The sequence below is a fragment of the Lithobates pipiens genome, unplaced genomic scaffold, assembly GCF_037356315.1.
Source record: "Lithobates pipiens isolate NorthernLeopardFrog02 unplaced genomic scaffold, aLitPip1_a1.2 Scaffold_28, whole genome shotgun sequence".
NCBI lineage: Eukaryota > Metazoa > Chordata > Amphibia > Anura > Ranidae > Lithobates > Lithobates pipiens.
Genome location: NW_027507789.1, coordinates 4,600,438 through 4,622,916, shown reverse-complemented (window position 1 = coordinate 4,622,916; position 22,479 = coordinate 4,600,438). Strand labels below are relative to the sequence as shown.

At 51.8% G+C, this 22,479-nt stretch overlaps 1 protein-coding gene across 1 annotated transcript in view; it reads right to left on the bottom strand.

The window, feature by feature from the left end:
* Positions 1 to 22,479, bottom strand: part of CFAP52 (cilia and flagella associated protein 52) — a 55,518-nt gene that overhangs the window by 6,057 nt on the left and 26,982 nt on the right. Inside the window, exons 9-10 of the mRNA XM_077458602.1 lie at positions 8,879 to 9,027; positions 5,864 to 6,009 (exon numbers count right to left, since the gene is read on the bottom strand). Coding sequence (XP_077314728.1) covers positions 5,864 to 6,009; positions 8,879 to 9,027 — 295 coding nt within the window. The remainder of the gene's footprint in view (positions 1 to 5,863; positions 6,010 to 8,878; positions 9,028 to 22,479) is intronic.

The window sequence follows — 22,479 nt, the reverse complement described above, 5'->3', positions numbered from 1 at the left end:
AGAACAAAGTCATTTGCTTGATTTACATTTAAAGCGGAGGTCCACCCTAAAGTGGACCTTCCGCTCATTGGAATCCTCCCCCCCTCCGGCGCCACAATTGGCACCTTTCAGGGGGGAGGGGGGTGCAGGTACCTGTACAGTACAGGTATCTGCACTCACTTCTGGGATAGCTCTCTGCGGAAAGGGGCGTAGATCTACGCCCCTTTCCGAAAGTCCCCCGCTGCCTGCTGGGAAACACACAGATCCCAGAGGCAGCGGGTCCATCCTTATTGCGCAGCGTGACTCGCTCCACTTCCTGATTCCCATACCCAAGATGGCGGCGGCAGCACCCGAGAGACAATCGAGAGATCGGCTTCGGGTGCCGACATCGCGGGCGCGCTGGGCGGGTAAGTGTCCTTATTTTAAAAGTCAGCAGCTGCTGTATTTGTAGCTGCTGGCTTTTAAAAAAAAAAAAAACGGCGGAACTCCCGGCGGACTCCCGCTTTAAAAAAAGTCAACACTGCATGAAATTATCAGCCCCAGATATTTACTGGCAGTTGTAAAAAAAACACTGATTTTAACAAACTGTTAGTAAATTTACTGGCAGTTGGCAACCCTGCCAGTGAGCAGCATGGATGCATGTCTAAAAGGATGCCAGGGATGTGTCCTCTCGTATAACTAAGGCCGCGTACACACGGGCGGACTGTTCGCCCAACCCTGTCCGCTGAACAGTGTTTGGGCGGACAGTCCGCTCGTGTGTGGGCTTTCAGCGGACAGTTTCAGCGGACAGTTGGACGGACAAAGTCTTTCGGAAATTCCGAAAAACTGTCCGCTGAAACTGTGTTTGAGCGAACAGTCCGCCCGTGTGTGGGCCTGTCCGCTGTACTTTCGAAATGAGCGGACTGTTCCCGCTCGGAAAGTCCGCCCATTTCGAGCGCGTGTACAGGTAGGCGGGGCCCGCGAAGGAGACGTCGCGGGCTCCGCCGCCTGGAATGGGCTTAAAGGGGAACCCCAACGCCGAAAAAAATCGGCGTGGGGGTTCCCCCAAAGTCCACACCAGACCCTTGTCCGAGCACGCTACCCGGCCGGCCAGGAAAGGGGGGCGAGCGAGCGCGCCCCCCCTCCTGAGCCGTACCTGCCCTCAACATGGGGGGGTGCCTTGGGGAAGGGGGGGCCGCGCGGCCCCCCCACCCCAAAGCACCTTGTCCCCATGTTGATGAGGACAAGGGCCTCTTCCCGACAACCCTGGCCGTTGGTTGTCGGGGTCTGCGGGCGGGGGGCTTATCGGAATCCGGGAGCCCCCTTTAAGAAGGGGGCCCCCGGATACCGGCCCCCCACCCTATGTGAATGAGTATGGGGTACAATGTACCCCTACCCATTCACCTGTGAAATAAAGTACAAAAAAAAACACAACACATGGAAAAAGTATTTTATTGCACAGCTCCGGGGGTCTTCTCGCCGGACTCCTCCGCTATGTGTGTGTAGCTCTTTTGCTAGCGGAGGAGTCCGGCTTTCTTCCTCCCCGCCGCCGGCCTCTTCTCCCGACTTCGGGGGTCTTGTCCCCCTCTTCGGTTCTTCTGCCGGGCCACCGCGCCTTCTTGTAGCTCTTTTACAGGCGGTGGCCCGGTCTTCTGTCGCCGCTGTCGTCGCCGCCGCCGCCGCCGCCTTCCGTTCTTGTTCTTCTTCTTCTTCTTCTTCTTCTTCTTCTCCTGGAGATGTTGACTCGACGAGCTCTCCGGCCATAATGCCAGAGCCGCGCTGTGCGGTCACTTATATAGTGACAATGGGGCGGGGTCACATGGTATATGTCACATGGATTGGTCACATGGGTTGATGTCACATGGGGACTATGACATCGTAAGGGGGCGGGGTCACCATGTGACCAACCCATGTGACATATACCATGTGACCCCGCCCCATTGTCACTATATAAGTGACCGCACAGCGCGGCTCTGGCATTCCGGCCGGAGAGCTCGTCGAGTCAACATCTCCAGGAGAAGAAGAAGAACAACAAGAAGAAGAACAAGAACGGAAGGCGGCGGCGGCGGCGACGACAGCGGCGACAGAAGACCGGGCCACCGCCTGTAAAAGAGCTACAAGAAGGCGCGGTGGCCCGGCAGAAGAACCGAAGAGGGGGACAAGACCCCCGAAGTCAGGGGAAAAGGCCGGCGGCGGGGAGGAAGAAAGCCGGACTCCTCCGCTAGCAAAAGAGCTACACACACATAGCGGAGGAGTCCGGCGAGAAGACCCCCGAAGACGGAAGACCCCCGGAGCTGTGCAATAAAATACTTTTTCCATGTGTTGTGTTTTTTTTTGTACTTTATTTCACAGGTGAATGGGTAGGGGTACATTGTACCCCATACTCATTCACATAGGGTGGGGGGCCGGTATCCGGGGGCCCCCTTCTTAAAGGGGGCTCCCGGATTCCGATAAGCCCCCCGCCCGCAGACCCCGACAACCAACGGCCAGGGTTGTCGGGAAGAGGCCCTTGTCCTCATCAACATGGGGACAAGGTGCTTTGGGGTGGGGGGGCCGCGCGGCCCCCCCTTCCCCAAGGCACCCCCCCATGTTGAGGGCACGCGGCCTGGTACGGCTCAGGAGGGGGGGCGCGCTCGCTCGCCCCCCTTTCCTGGCCGGCCGGGTAGCGTGCTCGGACAAGGGTCTGGTGTGGACTTTGGGGGAACCCCCACGCCGATTTTTTTCGGCGTTGGGGTTCCCCTTTAAGCCCATTCCAGGCGGCGGAGCCCGCGACGTCTCCTTCGCGGGCCCCGCCTACCTGTACACGCGCTCGAAATGGGCGGACTTGGCTCCGCCTTACGTGGGCGAGTCCGTTCATTTCAAAAGTTGAGCGAACTGTTTGGCAAACAGTTCGCTGAAACAGTCCGCTCGTGTGTGGGCAAGTCCGCTCATGCAAATTTTGAGCGGACTGTTTGACAAACTGTTTGACGAACAAGGTTGGGCGAACAGTCCGCGCGTGTGTACGCGGCCTTACTGTATAATGCTCAAGGCAAGGTGCCCTAATGTTTACAGAAGCCTGCAGACCACTCCCACAATACTCAATCTTAAGCCCACCATAGACACAGCGATTTTCTTTCCTGCAACCACGGGTTGCAGGAAAGGAAAGAAAATAAACGGCTTGATTCCACCATCAACACAGTTAGTGATGTTGGGGGAATCCCTCCCCCGGAGCCATTGTGTTCTCCCAGTGCTAGCAATAATCGCATGTAAAATCTGACAGGCTGGTTGTACCCAAGTTGATCGATGAACTTGGGTACATTCAGCCCGCCTGCAGGAACTGGCCGAGTCTCAAACCGACTATGTCTGGCTTTACTATGAGCAAAGACCAGCAGGCAGACCAAGTGATGACATCACAGTGCTTCAAAATCCGTAACAAAATGATCTGATTGACAATGTTTTCATTCAGGGGCGGACTGACAACACATGGGAACCCCGGGCAATAGGAGATTATGGGGCCCCGGGCAAAAGGAGAAGATTATGGGGCCCTCGGACTATAGGAGATTATGGGGCCCCCAGGTAGTAGATTATGGGGCCACACAGTATACACACACACATACAGTATACACACACAGACACACAATATACACACTCAGTATACACACACAGTATACACACACACACACAGTATACACACACAGTATACACACACAGTAAACACACATACAGTATACACACACACATACAGTATACACACACAGTATACACACACAGTAAACACACACACACATACAGTATACACACACACATACAGTATACACACACAGACACACAATATACACACTCAGTATACACACACACACACACACAGTATACACACACAGTATACACACACACATACAGTATACACACACAGTATGCACACACACATATGCAGTATACACACACAGACACACAATATACACACACAGTAGACACACACAGTATACACACACACAGAATACACACACAGAATACACACACACAGAATACACACACACAGAATACACATACACACACTGAAAAGGTATTGGAGAGGCGGGGCAGCTATAATCTTGGGATTTTGTTTTAAAAAAACACAGATTTTTACATTCTGTCCCTGGTTTTATTGAGCCTGGCAACCCTGATGGGGCCCCTTGGTGGCATGGGGCCCTCGGGCAGTGCCCAAATGGTCAGTCCGCCCCTGTTTTCATTGCATATTGATCAGTAGGTCCCGACATATACAGATACAGCAGACTGTATGGCTAGCTTATAGCTCCCAACTGTCCCGGATTTCGAGGGACTGTCCCTGATTTGGAGCAATGCCCCTCTGTCCCTCTTCCCCCTCATTTTGGTCTGATCTCTATAGATGTATATAAAACGCACTTTTAATCTTTCAAAAAGTGTTTCCCAGCGCTAAACCTTTCATCCAATTTCTGAATTGCTGAATTTGTACATTTTAAAAGCCGATATAAAGGAATAGAAGTGGTAAGGAAAAGTCCTTGTGATTTTAATTAACCCTTATTTGGTTAATTCTCCTTTAAGGGGGTGTGGCAGGGGGCGTGTCCTATGCCTACATACATTTGTTAGTAGGTGTCCCTCAGTCCCATCTCAAAATGTTGGGAGGTGTTGCAAGCCTGATGATCTGACTTTTCTTTGCTGCAGTAAAGCAACACAGCTTGGTCATCTCTCTGCCCTGTGATTGGAAAGTGAAGGAGCAGCGGAAGACTGATGAGGTCACTAATCAGCTCCAGTGGTGGCTGGTACTGAAGATTTGGGGGGGAGGAGGGGCGGAAAACAAGACACACCCATCGTAACCCCTCACGTTCGGTCCGTCGGTCGCTCCCTGGTCCATCCCCCCACCAGCCCTGCACTTCCCCCATCTAGCAGCTTCCTACGCCTCCTCCTCCTCGCCGGCTTCACCCTGCGCCTGCAGCTTCACAGTGGCTTCGTCCTCCGCGGCTCCTCTCCTTCTTCTCTCAGCGGCCAATAGGATCGAGTCTCCTCTCGACCAATCGGGTTTTAAGACCCGCTTTCTGAGGAGAATCAGGAAGACAATAGCGAATATTAATTCTCTATTGTCACACAACTGGGTGGGCTCAGGGCGCAGTGCTCTGCTCCCCGAGCCCACCCTTTTTTTAAGCCAATAAGAGCCTCAGGCTCTAATCACATGCTTAAAAAAAAAAAAAAAAACCCCATTGAAATCCATGCGGCCGGCACCCTACATGTAGATTAGGGTTCAGACTCGTGGATTAGTGAAGATATTTGCCAGCACACCATGGAATGACACAGACAGCGCCCAAATGGGCGATTTATTGCATTATCACCACACAAGGATAGTGCAGCGTTTTCGGAGCCGCGCAGAACCCAGAAGTAAGACTCGTGGATTAGGGCGCCCCCAATGGATGGGCTGCATCTGATCAGCTCTTTCCTCCTGTAAGCACGCTCCATGTCTTTGCATTTCTGTCAAGTTTTTATATTTGTTTGTGACCCCGGTTGGGAAGATTTTCCCTAGCTTCCTGTCCCAGTGACACTTTTACAAACAATGGGCGGCGTGTCACTGGGACAGGAAGTAAATCAGTAATAAAAAAACAATTTAACTCTTCTCAACTCTACTTAGAAATGTGCAGTAATACATCCATCTGACACTTTGTTCTCCTCTCCTATCAGCATACCCCTTGTACTGCAGCATAACCGATTGGCTTCTGGTGCTGCTACTTTAATTCGCTCTCTGAGCTCTGCTGTACAGGGTCCAACACCAGCTCACAATCAGGTACTTATACTGCTTGTATTTAAAAAATGCATTTCATGATTTATTATTGAATATGCAGCTGCATTTTTTTGGGGGGGGGGGGTCTTTTATATCTGCCTGGAGTGTAGTGTTAAGTCCCCGGTGTCAGAGGTCACACACCTGTCCTTCCCCTCCTCCGCTCACAATCCTCTTGCAGTCGCTGGTCACTGCGATGGCGGTCACTCCCATGCTGTGGGCGTTTTCTATCTGGTACATGAGTCGCCCGCTTTCAGGTGTGAATGCTCGGATCTTTCCATCATTCCAGGCTGTGGGGAAAAAATTTTAATTTTTATAATCTCCCCGTTCAATGCGATGAAAAGGGAGCATATATGTCATTTTATTTCACATCAGTCCCTGCGCCACAAGAGCTTACTATCTAATCTCTCTAGCTCAGTCAAACAAACGCACACACTAATGTTGGGCTGGTCGGAACCTCCCGGCATGTGTGTGTGGGGGGATGGGAGGAAAACTCCTTGCAGATTGTGTACAATGTAGTGAGTTTTACACTGAGGATGTTATCACTACAAGGAGGCGGTGCTAAACACTGTGCTCTATGGTTATTCCTCCAATCAGAGGACAGATGGGACATCCCCTGCAGTACTAAACACTGTGCTCCATGGTTATTCCTCCAATCAGAGGACAGATGGGGCATCCCCCGCAGTGCTAAACACTGTGCTCTATGGTTATTCCTCCAATCAGAGGACAGATGGGGCATCCTCCGCAGTGCTAAACACTGTGCTCCATGGTCATTCCTCCAATCAGAGGACAGATGGGGCATCCCCCGCAGTGCTAAACACTGTGCTCTATGGTTATTCTTCCCATCAGAGGATAGATGGGGCATCCCTCGTAGTGCTAAACACTGTGCTCTATGGTCATTCCTCCAATCAGAGGGCAGATGGGACATCCCCTGCAGTACTAAATACTGTGCTCCATGGTTATTCCTCCAATCAGAGGGCAGATGGGGCATCCCTCGCAGTGCTAAACACTGTGCTCTATGGTTATTCTTCCCATCAGAGGGCAGATGGGACATCCCCTGCAGTACTAAATACTGTGCTCCATGGTTATTCTTCCCATCAGAGGATAGATGGGGCATCCCTCGCAGTGCTAAACACTGTGCTCTATGGTTATTCCTCCAATCAGAAGACAGATGGGACATCCCCTGCAGTGCAAAAACACTGTGCTCTATGGTTATTCCTCCAATCAGAGGACAGATGGGACACCCCCTGCAGTACTAAAAACTGTGCTCTATGGTCATTCCTCCAATCAGAGGGCAGATGGGACATCCCCTGCAGTGATAAACACTGTGCTCCATGGTTATTCCTCCATTCAGAAGACAGATGGGACATCCCCTGCAGTGCTAAACACTGTGCTCTATGGTCATTCCTCCAATCAGAGGACAGATGGGACATCCTCCGCAGTGCTAAACACTGTGCTCTATGGTTATTCCTCCAATCAGAGGACAGATGGGACATCTCCTGCAGTACTAAATACTGTGCTCCATGGTTATTCCTCCAATCAGAGGACAGATGGGACATCCCCTGCAGTACTAAATACTGTGCTCCATGGTTATTCCTCCAATCAGAGGGCAGATGGGGCATCCCCTGCAGTACTAAATACTGTGCTCCATGGTTATTCCTCCAATCAGAGGGCAGATGGGGCATCCCTCGCAGTGCTAAACACTGTGCTCTATGGTTATTCTTCCCATCAGAGGATAGATGGGGCATACCTCGTAGTGCTAAACACTGTGCTCTATGGTTATTCCTCCAATCAGAAGACAGATGGGACATCCCCTGCAGTACTAAACACTGTGCTCTATGGTCATTCCTCCAATCAGAGGGCAGATGGGACATCCCCTGCAGTGATAAACACTGTGCTCCATGGTTATTCCTCCATTCAGAAGACAGATGGGACATCCCCTGCAGTGCTAAACACTGTACTCTATGGTCATTCCTCCAATCAGAGGACAGATGGGGCATCCCCTGCAGTACTAAACACTGTGCTCTATGGTTATTCCTCCAATCAGAGGAGAGATGGGACATCCCCTGCAGTGATAAACACTGTGCTCCATGGTTATTCCTCCAATCAGAGGATAGATGGGGCATCCCCTGCAGTGATAAACACTGAGCTCTATGGGTATTCCTCCAATCAGAGGACAGATGGGACATCCCCTGCAGTGATAAACATGGTGCTCCATGGTTATTCCTCCAATCAGAGGGCAGATGGGGCATCCTCTGCAGTACTAAACACTGTGCTCCATGGTCATTCCTCCAATCAGAGGGCAGATGAGACATCCCCTGCAGTACTAAACACTGTGCTCTATAGTCATTCCTCCAATCAGAGGGCAGATGGGACATCCCCTGCAGTACTAAACACTGTGCTCTATAGTCATTCCTCCAATCAGAGGAGAGATGGGACATCCCCTGCAGTGATAAACACTGTGCTCCATGGTTATTCCTCCAATCAGAGGATAGATGGGGCATCCCCTGCAGTGATAAACACTGCGCTCTATGGGTATTCCTCCAATCAGAGGACAGATGGGACATCCCCTGCAGTGATAAACATGGTGCTCCATGGTCATTCCTCCAATCAGAGGGCAGATGGGGCATCCCCTGCAGTACTAAACACTGTGCTCCATGGTCATTCCTCCAATCAGAGGGCAGATGGGGCATCCTCTGCAGTACTAAACACTGTGCTCCATGGTCATTCCTCCAATCAGAGGGCAGATGGGGCATCCCCTGCAGTACTAAACACTGTGCTCCATGGTCATTCCTCCAATCAGAGGGCAGATGGGGCATCCCCTGCAGTACTAAACACTGTGCTCCATGGTTATTCCTCCAATCAGAGGACAGATGGGACATCCCCTGCAGTGATAAACACTGTGCTCCATGGTTATTCCTCCAATCAGAGGACAGATGGGACATCCCCCGCAGTACTAAACGCTATTCTCTATGATTAGTTCTCCAATCAGAAGACAGGTGGGACATCCCCCGCAGTACTAAACGCTATTCTCTATGATTAGTTCTCCAATCAGAAGACAGGTGGGACATCCCCCACATCACTGAACACTGTGTCCTATAATCATTCCTCCAATCAGAGGACAGATGGGACATCCCAGTAACAGAACATTGGTCTCACCTGATAGGATGCTCTTGCCGTCTCTAGTGAACTCGATGGCGTTGCAGGTCATGTTGGATATGGTGATCCGCAGCAGCTCCTTGTGGCTGGTTGTGTGCCAAACCCGGATGTCATTTTTCGCACATGTGGCAAAGAGCTCCGAAGTACCACTGGAGAGAAGAAAACCCAGGAAGGAAATATAAGTGCATCCATGTTCATGAGAGAGTCACATAATGGGACTGGAGCTCATTTAGATGTGAGGTTAGTGTTGGGGGAGGGGTTTAGAGTGTGGGACATATATGATGCAATCTGTCACATTAATGAGCTCCACTCCACTGACATCACTCCACTCCACTGACATCACTCCACTCCACTGACATCACTCCACTCTACTGACATCACTCCACTCCACTGACATCACTCCACTCCACGGATATCACTCCACTCCACTGACATCACTCCACTGACATCACTCCACTGACATCACTCCACTCCACGGATATCACTCCACTCCACTGACATCACTCCACTGACATCACTCCACTCCACTGACATCACTCCACTCTACTGACATCACTCCACTCCACTGACATCACTCCACTCCACTGACATCACTCCACTCCACTGACATCACTCCACTCTACTGACATCACTCCACTCCACTGACATCACTCCACTCCACTGACATCACTCCACTCCACTGACATCACTCCACTCTACTGACATCACTCCACTCCACTGACATCACTCCACTCTACTGACATCACTCCACTCCACTGACATCACTCCACTCCACGGACATCACTCCACTCCACTGACATCACTCCACTGACATCACTCCACTCCACTGACATCACTCCACTGACATCACTCCACTCCACTGACATCACTCCACTCCACTGACATCACTCCACTCTACTGACATCACTCCACTCCACTGACATCACTCCACTGACATCACTCCACTCCACTGACATCACTCCACTGACATCACTCCACTCCACTGACATCACTCCACTCCACTGACATTACTCCACTCCACTGACACCACTCCACTGACATCACTCCACTCCACTGACATCACTCCACTCCACTGACATCACTCCACTCTACTGACATCACTCCACTCCACTGACATCACTCCACTCCACTGACATCACTCCACTCCACTGACATCACTCCACTCTACTGACATCACTCCACTCCACTGACATCACTCCACTCCACGGATATCACTCCACTCCACTGACATCACTCCACTGACATCACTCCACTCCACTGACATCACTCCACTCCACGGATATCACTCCACTCCACTGACATCACTCCACTGACATCACTCCACTCCACTGACATCACTCCACTCTACTGACATCACTCCACTCCACTGACATCACTCCACTCCACTGACATCACTCCACTCCACTGACATCACTCCATTCTACTGACATCACTCCACTCCACTGACATCACTCCACTCTACTGACATCACTCCACTCCACTGACATCACTCCACTCCACGGACATCACTCCACTCCACTGACATCACTCCACTGACATCACTCCACTCCACTGACATCACTCCACTCCACTGACATCACTCCACTGACATCACTCCACTCCACTGACATCACTCCACTCCACTGACATCACTCCACTCTACTGACATCACTCCACTCCACTGACATCACTCCACTGACATCACTCCACTCCACTGACATCACTCCACTGACATCACTCCACTCCACTGACATCACTCCACTCCACTGACATTACTCCACTCCACTGACACCACTCCACTGACATCACTCCACTCCACTGACATCACTCCACTCCACTGACATCACTCCACTCTACTGACATCACTCCACTCCACTGACATCACTCCACTCCACTGACATCACTCCACTCCACTGACATCACTCCACTCTACTGACATCACTCCACTCCACTGACATCACTCCACTCCACGGATATCACTCCACTCCACTGACATCACTCCACTGACATCACTCCACTCCACTGACATCACTCCACTCCACGGATATCACTCCACTCCACTGACATCACTCCACTGACATCACTCCACTCCACTGACATCACTCCACTCTACTGACATCACTCCACTCCACTGACATCACTCCACTCCACTGACATCACTCCACTCCACTGACATCACTCCATTCTACTGACATCACTCCACTCCACTGACATCACTCCACTCTACTGACATCACTCCACTCCACTGACATCACTCCACTCCACGGACATCACTCCACTCCACTGACATCACTCCACTGACATCACTCCACTCCACTGACATCACTCCACTCCACTGACATCACTCCACTGACATCACTCCACTCCACTGACATCACTCCACTCCACTGACATCACTCCACTCTACTGACATCACTCCACTCCACTGACATCACTCCACTGACATCACTCCACTCCACTGACATCACTCCACTGACATCACTCCACTCCACTGACATCACTCCACTCCACTGACATTACTCCACTCCACTGACACCACTCCACTGACATCACTCCACTCCACTGACACCACTCCACTGACATCACTCCACTCCACTGACACCACTCCACTGACATCACTCCACTCCACTGACACCACTCCACTGACATCACTCCACTCCACTGACACCACTCCACTGACATCACTCCACTCCACTGACACCACTCCACTGACATCACTCCACTGACATCACTCCACTCTACTGACACCATTCCACTGACATCACTCCACTCCACTGACATCACTCCACTCCACGGACATCACTCCACTCCACTGACATCACTCCACTGACATCACTCCACTCCACTGACATCACTCCACTCCACTGACATCACTCCACTCTACTGACATCACTCCACTCCACTGACATCACTCCACTCCACTGACATCACTCCACTCCACTGACATCACTCCACTCTACTGACATCACTCCACTCCACTGACATCACTCCACTCCACGGATATCACTCCACTCCACTGACATCACTCCACTGACATCACTCCACTCCACTGACATCACTCCACTCCACGGATATCACTCCACTCCACTGACATCACTCCACTGACATCACTCCACTCCACTGACATCACTCCACTCTACTGACATCACTCCACTCCACTGACATCACTCCACTCCACTGACATCACTCCACTCCACTGACATCACTCCACTCTACTGACATCACTCCACTCCACTGACATCACTCCACTCTACTGACATCACTCCACTCCACTGACATCACTCCACTCCACGGACATCACTCCACTCCACTGACATCACTCCACTGACATCACTCCACTCCACTGACATCACTCCACTCCACTGACATCACTCCACTGACATCACTCCACTCCACTGACATCACTCCACTCCACTGACATCACTCCACTCTACTGACATCACTCCACTCCACTGACATCACTCCACTGACATCACTCCACTCCACTGACATCACTCCACTGACATCACTCCACTCCACTGACATCACTCCACTCCACTGACATTACTCCACTCCACTGACACCACTCCACTGACATCACTCCACTCCACTGACACCACTCCACTGACATCACTCCACTCCACTGACACCACTCCACTGACATCACTCCACTCCACTGACACCACTCCACTGACATCACTCCACTCCACTGACACCACTCCACTGACATCACTCCACTCCACTGACACCACTCCACTGACATCACTCCACTGACATCACTCCACTCTACTGACACCATTCCACTGACATCACTCCACTCCACTGACATCACTCCACTCCACGGACATCACTCCACTCCACTGACATCACTCCACTCCACGGACATCACTCCACTCCACTGACATCACTCCACTGACATCACTCCACTCCACTGACATCACTCCACTCTACTGACATCACTCCACTCTACTGACATCACTCCACTGACATCACTCCACTCCACTGACATCACTCCACTCCACTGACACCATTCCACTGACATCACTCCACTCCACTGACATCACTCCACTCCACGGACATCACTCCACTCCACTGACATCACTCCACTCCACGGACAACACTCCACTCCACTGACATCACTCCACTGACATCACTCCACTCCACTGACATCACTCCACTCTACTGACATCACTCCACTCCACTGACATCACTCCACTGACATCACTCCACTCCACTGACATCACTCCACTCCACTGACACCACTCCACTGACATCACTCCACTCCACTGACACCACTCCACTGACATCACTCCACTCCACTGACACCACTCCACTCCACTGACATCACTCCACTGACATCACTCCACTCTACTGACATCACTCCACTGACATCACTCCACTGACACCACTCCACTCCACTGACATCACTCCACTCCACTGACATCACTCCACTGACATCACTCCACTCCACTGACATCACTCCACTGACATCACTCCACTCCACTGACATCACTCCACTGACATCACTCCACTCCACTGACACCACTCCACTGACATCACTCCACTCCACTGACACCACTCCACTGACATCACTCCACTCCACTGACATCACTCCACTCCACTGACATCACTCCACTGACATCACTCCACTCCACTGACATCACTCCACTGACATCACTCCACTCTACTGACATCACTCCACTCCACTGACACCACTCCACTGACATCACTCCACTCCACTGACATCACTCCACTGACATCACTCCACTCTACTGACATCACTCCACTCCACTGACATCACTCCACTCTACTGACATCACTCCACTCCACTGACATCACTCCACTGACATCACTCCACTCCACTCCACTGACATCACTCCACTGACATCACTCCACTCCACTGACACCACTCCACTGACATCACTCCACTCCACTGACACCACTCCACTGACATCACTCCACTCCACTGACATCACTCCACTCCACTGACATCACTTCACTGACATCACTCCACTCTACTGACATCACTCCACTCTACTGACATCACTCCACTGACATCACTCCCCTCCACTGACACCACTCCACTGACATCACTCCACTGACATCACTCCACTCCACTGACATCACTCCACTCCACGGACATCACTCCACTCCACTGACATCACTCCACTCCACGGATATCACTCCACTCCACTGACATCACTCCACTGACATCACTCCACTCCACTGACATCACTCCACTCCACTGACATCACTCCACTGACATCACTCCACTCCACTGACATCACTCCACTCCACTGACATCACTCCACTCTACTGACATCACTCCACTCCACTGACATCACTCCACTGACATCACTCCACTCCACTGACATCACTCCACTGACATCACTCCACTCCACTGACATTACTCCACTCCACTGACACCACTCCACTGACATCACTCCACTCCACTGACACCACTCCACTGACATCACTCCACTCCACTGACACCACTCCACTGACATCACTCCACTCCACTGACACCACTCCACTCCACTGACATCACTCCACTGACATCACTCCACTCTACTGACACCATTCCACTGACATCACTCCACTCCACTGACATCACTCCACTCCACGGACATCACTCCACTCCACTGACATCACTCCACTCCACGGACATCACTCCACTCCACTGACATCACTCCACTGACATCACTCCACTCCACTGACATCACTCCACTCTACTGACATCACTCCACTCTACTGACATCACTCCACTGACATCACTCCACTCCACTGACATCACTCCACTCCACTGACACCATTCCACTGACATCACTCCACTCCACTGACATCACTCCACTCCACGGACATCACTCCACTCCACTGACATCACTCCACTCCACGGACAACACTCCACTCCACTGACATCACTCCACTGACATCACTCCACTCCACTGACATCACTCCACTCTACTGACATCACTCCACTCCACTGACATCACTCCACTGACATCACTCCACTCCACTGACATCACTCCATTCCACTGACACCACTCCACTGACATCACTCCACTCCACTGACACCACTCCACTGACATCACTCCACTCCACTGACACCACTCCACTCCACTGACATCACTCCACTGACATCACTCCACTCTACTGACATCACTCCACTGACATCACTCCACTGACACCACTCCACTCCACTGACATCACTCCACTCCACTGACATCACTCCACTGACATCACTCCACTCCACTGACATCACTCCACTGACATCACTCCACTCCACTGACATCACTCCACTGACATCACTCCACTCCACTGACACCACTCCACTGACATCACTCCACTCCACTGACACCACTCCACTGACATCACTCCACTCCACTGACATCACTCCACTGACATCACTCCACTCTACTGACATCACTCCACTCCACTGACATCACTCCACTCTACTGACATCACTCCACTCCACTGACATCACTCCACTGACATCACTCCACTCCACTCCACTGACATCACTCCACTGACATCACTCCACTCCACTGACACCACTCCACTGACATCACTCCACTCCACTGACACCACTCCACTGACATCACTCCACTCCACTGACATCACTCCACTCCACTGACATCACTCCACTGACATCACTCCACTCTACTGACATCACTCCACTCTACTGACATCACTCCACTGACATCACTCCCCTCCACTGACACCACTCCACTGACATCACTCCACTGACATCACTCCACTCCACTGACATCACTCCACTGACATCACTCCACTCCACTGACATCACTCCACTGACATCACTCCACTCTACTGACATCACTCCACTCCACTGACACCACTCCACTGACATCACTCCACTCCACTGACATCACTCCACTCCACTGACATCACTCCACTCCACTGACATCACTCCACTGACATCACTCCACTCTACTGACATCACTCCACTCCACTGACACCACTCCACTGACATCACTCCACTCCACTGACATCACTCCACTCCACTGACATCACTCCACTGACATCACTCCACTCCACTGACACCACTCCACTGACATCACTCCACTCCACTGACACCACTCCACTGACATCACTCCACTCCACTGACATCACTCCACTCCACTGACACCACTCCACTGACATCACTCCACTCTACTGACATCACTCCACTGCACTGACATCACTCCACTGACATCACTCCACTCCACTGACATCACTCCACTCCACTGACATCACTCCACTGACATCACTCCACTCTACTGACATCACTCCACTGACATCACTCCACTCTACTGACATCACTCCACTCCACTGACACCACTCCACTGACATCACTCCACTCCACTGACATCACTCCACTGACATCACTCCACTCTACTGACATCACTCCACTCCACTGACACAACTCCACTGACATCACTCCACTCCACTGACATCACTCCACTCCACTGACATCACTCCACTCCACTGACATCACTCCACTGACATCACTCCACTCTACTGACATCACTCCACTCCACTGACACCACTCCACTGACATCACTCCACTCCACTGACATCACTCCACTGACATCACTCCACTCCACTGACACCACTCCACTGACATCACTCCACTCCACTGACACCACTCCACTGACATCACTCCACTGACATCACTCCACTCCACTGACACCACTCCACTGACATCACTCCACTCTACTGACATCACTCCACTGCACTGACATCACTCCACTGACATCACTCCACTCCACTGACATCACTCCACTCCACTGACATCACTCCACTGACATCACTCCACTCTACTGACATCACTCCACTGACATCACTCCACTCTACTGACATCACTCCACTCCACTGACATCACTCCACTGACATCACTCCACTCCACTGACACCACTCCACTGACATCACTCCACTCCACTGACACCACTCCACTGACATCACTCCACTCTACTGACATCACTCCACTCCACTGACACCACTCCACTGACATCACTCCACTCCACTGACATCACTCCACTCCACTGACATCACTCCACTCCACTGACATCACTCCACTGACATCACTCCACTCTACTGACATCACTCCACTCCACTGACACCACTCCACTGACATCACTCCACTCCACTGACATCACTCCACTGACATCACTCCACTCCACTGACACCACTCCACTGACATCACTCCACTCCACTGACACCACTCCACTGACATCACTCCACTGACATCACTCCACTCCACTGACACCACTCCACTGACATCACTCCACTCTACTGACATCACTCCACTGCACTGACATCACTCCACTGACATCACTCCACTCCACTGACATCACTCCACTCCACTGACATCACTCCACTGACATCACTCCACTCTACTGACATCACTCCACTGACATCACTCCACTCTACTGACATCACTCCACTCCACTGACATCACTCCACTGACATCACTCCACTCCACTGACACCACTCCACTGACATCACTCCACTCCACTGACACCACTCCACTGACATCACTCCACTCTACTGACATCACTCCACTCCACTGACACCACTCCACTGACATCACTCCACTCCACTGACATCACTCCACTCCACTGACATCACTCCACTCCACTGACATCACTCCACTGACATCACTCCACTCTACTGACATCACTCCACTCCACTGACACCACTCCACTGACATCACTCCACTCCACTGACATCACTCCACTGACATCACTCCACTCCACTGACACCACTCCACTGACATCACTCCACTGACACCACTCCACTCCACTGACATCACTCCACTCCACTGACATCACTCCACTGACATCACTCCACTCCACTGACATCACTCCACTGACATCACTCCACTCCACTGACATCACTCCACTGACATCACTCCACTCCACTGACACCACTCCACTGACATCACTCCACTCCACTGACACCACTCCACTGACATCACTCCACTCCACTGACATCACTCCACTCCACTGACATCACTCCACTGACATCACTCCACTCTACTGACATCACTCCACTCCACTGACACCACTCCACTGACATCACTCCACTCCACTGACATCACTCCACTGACATCACTCCACTCTACTGACATCACTCCACTCCACTGACATCACTCCACTCTACTGACATCACTCCACTCCACTGACATCACTCCACTGACATCACTCCACTCCACTCCACTGACATCACTCCACTGACATCACTCCACTCCACTGACACCACTCCACTGACATCACTCCACTCCACTGACACCACTCCACTGACATCACTCCACTCCACTGACACCACTCCACTCCACTGACATCACTCCACTCTACTGACATCACTCCACTGACATCACTCCACTGACACCACTCCACTCCACTGACATCACTCCACTCCACTGACATCACTCCACTGACATCACTCCACTCCACTGACATCACTCCACTGACATCACTCCACTCCACTGACATCACTCCACTGACATCACTCCACTCCACTGACATCACTCCACTGACATCACTCCACTCCACTGACACCACTCCACTGACATCACTCCACTCCACTGACACCACTCCACTGACATCACTTTACTCCACTGACATCACTCCACTCCACTGACATCACTCCACTGACATCACTCCACTCCACTGACATCACTCCACTGACATCACTCCACTCTACTGACATCACTCCACTCCACTGACACCACTCCACTGACATCACTCCACTCCACTGACATCACTCCACTGACATCACTCCACTCTACTGACATCACTCCACTCCACTGACATCACTCCACTCTACTGACATCACTCCACTCCACTGACATCACTCCACTGACATCACTCCACTCCACTCCACTGACATCACTCCACTGACATCACTCCACTCCACTGACACCACTCCACTGACATCACTCCACTCCACTGACACCACTCCACTGACATCACTCCACTCCACTGACATCACTCCACTCCACTGACATCACTCCACTGACATCACTCCACTCTACTGACATCACTCCACTCTACTGACATCACTCCACTGACATCACTCCCCTCCACTGACACCACTCCACTGACATCACTCCACTCCACTGACATCACTCCACTGACATCACTCCACTCCACTGACATCACTCCACTGACATCACTCCACTCTACTGACATCACTCCACTCCACTGACACCACTCCACTGACATCACTCCACTCCACTGACATCACTCCACTCCACTGACATCACTCCACTGACATCACTCCACTCTACTGACATCACTCCACTCCACTGACACCACTCCACTGACATCACTCCACTCCACTGACATCACTCCACTCCACTGACATCACTCCACTGACATCACTCCACTCCACTGACACCACTCCACTGACATCACTCCACTCCACTGACACCACTCCACTGACATCACTCCACTCCACTGACATCACTCCACTCCACTGACACCACTCCACTGACATCACTCCACTCTACTGACATCACTCCACTGCACTGACATCACTCCACTGACATCACTCCACTCCACTGACATCACTCCACTCCACTGACATCACTCCACTGACATCACTCCACTCTACTGACATCACTCCACTGACATCACTCCACTCTACTGACATCACTCCACTCCACTGACACCACTCCACTGACATCACTCCACTCCACTGACATCACTCCACTGACATCACTCCACTCTACTGACATCACTCCACTCCACTGACACCACTCCACTGACATCACTCCACTCCACTGACATCACTCCACTCCACTGACATCACTCCACTCCACTGACATCACTCCACTGACATCACTCCACTCTACTGACATCACTCCACTCCACTGACACCACTCCACTGACATCACTCCACTCCACTGACATCACTCCACTGACATCACTCCACTCCACTGACACCACTCCACTGACATCACTCCACTCCACTGACACCACTCCACTGACATCACTCCACTGACATCACTCCACTCCACTGACACCACTCCACTGACATCACTCCACTCTACTGACATCAATCCACTGCACTGACATCACTCCACTGACATCACTCCACTCCACTGACATCACTCCACTCCACTGACATCACTCCACTGACATCACTCCACTCTACTGACATCACTCCACTGACATCACTCCACTCTACTGACATCACTCCACTCCACTGACATCACTCCACTGACATCACTCCACTCCACTGACACCACTCCACTGACATCACTCCACTCCACTGACACCACTCCACTGACATCACTCCACTCCACTGACATCACTCCACTCCACTGACATCACTCCACTGACATCACTCCACTCCACTGACATCACTCCACTGACATCACTCCACTCTACTGACATCACTCCACTCCACTGACACCACTCCACTGACATCACTCCACTCCACTGACATCACTCCACTGACATCACTCCACTCTACTGACATCACTCCACTCCACTGACATCACTCCACTCTACTGACATCACTCCACTCCACTGACATCACTCCACTGACATCACTCCACTCCACTGACATCACTCCACTGACATCACTCCACTCCACTGACACCACTCCACTGACATCACTCCACTCCACTGACACCACTCCACTGACATCACTCCACTCCACTGACATCACTCCACTCCACTGACACCACTCCACTGACATCACTCCACTCTACTGACATCACTCCACTGACATCACTCCCCTCCACTGACACCACTCCACTGACATCACTCCACTGACATCACTCCACTGACATCACTCCACTGACATCACTCCACTCCACTGACATCACTCCACTGACATCACTCCACTCTACTGACATCACTCCACTCCACTGACACCACTCCACTGACATCACTCCACTCCACTGACATCACTCCACTCCACTGACATCACTCCACTGACATCACTCCACTCTACTGACATCACTCCACTCCACTGACACCACTCCACTGACATCACTCCACTCCACTGACATCACTCCACTGACATCACTCCACTCCACTGACACCACTCCACTGACATCACTCCACTCCACTGACACCACTCCACTGACATCACTCCACTCTACTGACATCACTCCACTGCACTGACATCACTCCACTGACATCACTCCACTCCACTGACATCACTCCACTCCACTGACATCACTCCACTGACATCACTCCACTCTACTGACATCACTCCACTGACATCACTCCACTCTACTGACATCACTCCACTCCACTGACACCACTCCACTGACATCACTCCACTCCACTGACACCACTCCACTGACATCACTCCACTCCACTGACATCACTCCACTCCACTGACATCACTCCACTGACATCACTCCACTCTACTGACATCACTCCACTCCACTGACATCACTCCACTCCACTGACATCACTCCACTCCACTGACATCACTCCACTGACATCACTCCACTCCACTGACATCACTCCACTCTACTGACATCACTCCACTCCACTGACATCACTCCACTGACATCACTCCACTCCACTGACATCACTCCACTCCACTGACATCACTCCACTGACATCACTCCACTGACATCACTCCACTGACACCACTCCACTGACATCACTCCACTCCACTGACATCACTCCACTCTACTGACATCACTCCACTGACATCACTCCACTCCACTGACATCACTCCTCTGACATCACTCCACTGACATCACTCCACTCCACTGACACCACTCCACTCCACTGACATCACTCCACTCCACTGACATCACTCCACTGACATCACTCCACTCCACTGACACCACTCCACTGACATCACTCCACTCCACTGACACCACTCCACTCCACTGACATCACTCCACTCCACTGACATCACTCCACTGACATCACTCCACTCTACTGACATCACTCCACTCCACTGACATCACTCCACTCCACTGACATCACTCCACTGACATCACTCCACTCCACTGACACCACTCCACTGACATCTCTCCACTCTACTGACATCACTCCACTCCACTGACATCACTCCACTGACATCACTCCACTCCACTGACACCACTCCACTCTACTGACATCACTCCACTCCACTGACATCACTCCACTGACATCACTCCACTCTACTGACATCACTCCACTCCACTGACATCACTCCACTGACATCACTCCACTCCACTGACACCACTCCACTGACATCACTCCACTCTACTGACATCACTCCACTCCACTGACATCACTCCACTGACATCACTCCACTGACATCACTCCACTCCACTGACACCACTCCACTGACATCACTCCACTCTACTGACATCACTCCACTCCACTGACATCACTCAATTCTACAAAATGTGTTCCACAACAATGGCAAAATCACATGGACTGGCCGCTCTTACATCTTTGCCCAAAGTGGGCTACAATTAAGAACGCTTTGGGTGAAATGCGTCAGTCTGGTCGGACTACGGGTGGGTTTTTACAGTTTTCGTTAACCACTTCAGATCCGCGCTATTGCCAAATGACGGCATTAGCGCGGGCCTACATTTCCGGGACTACGTCTATTGACGTCGTCCCGGTTATGAGCGGCCTGCGCGCCCCCTGAGGGGCGCGCGCGGCGCGCTC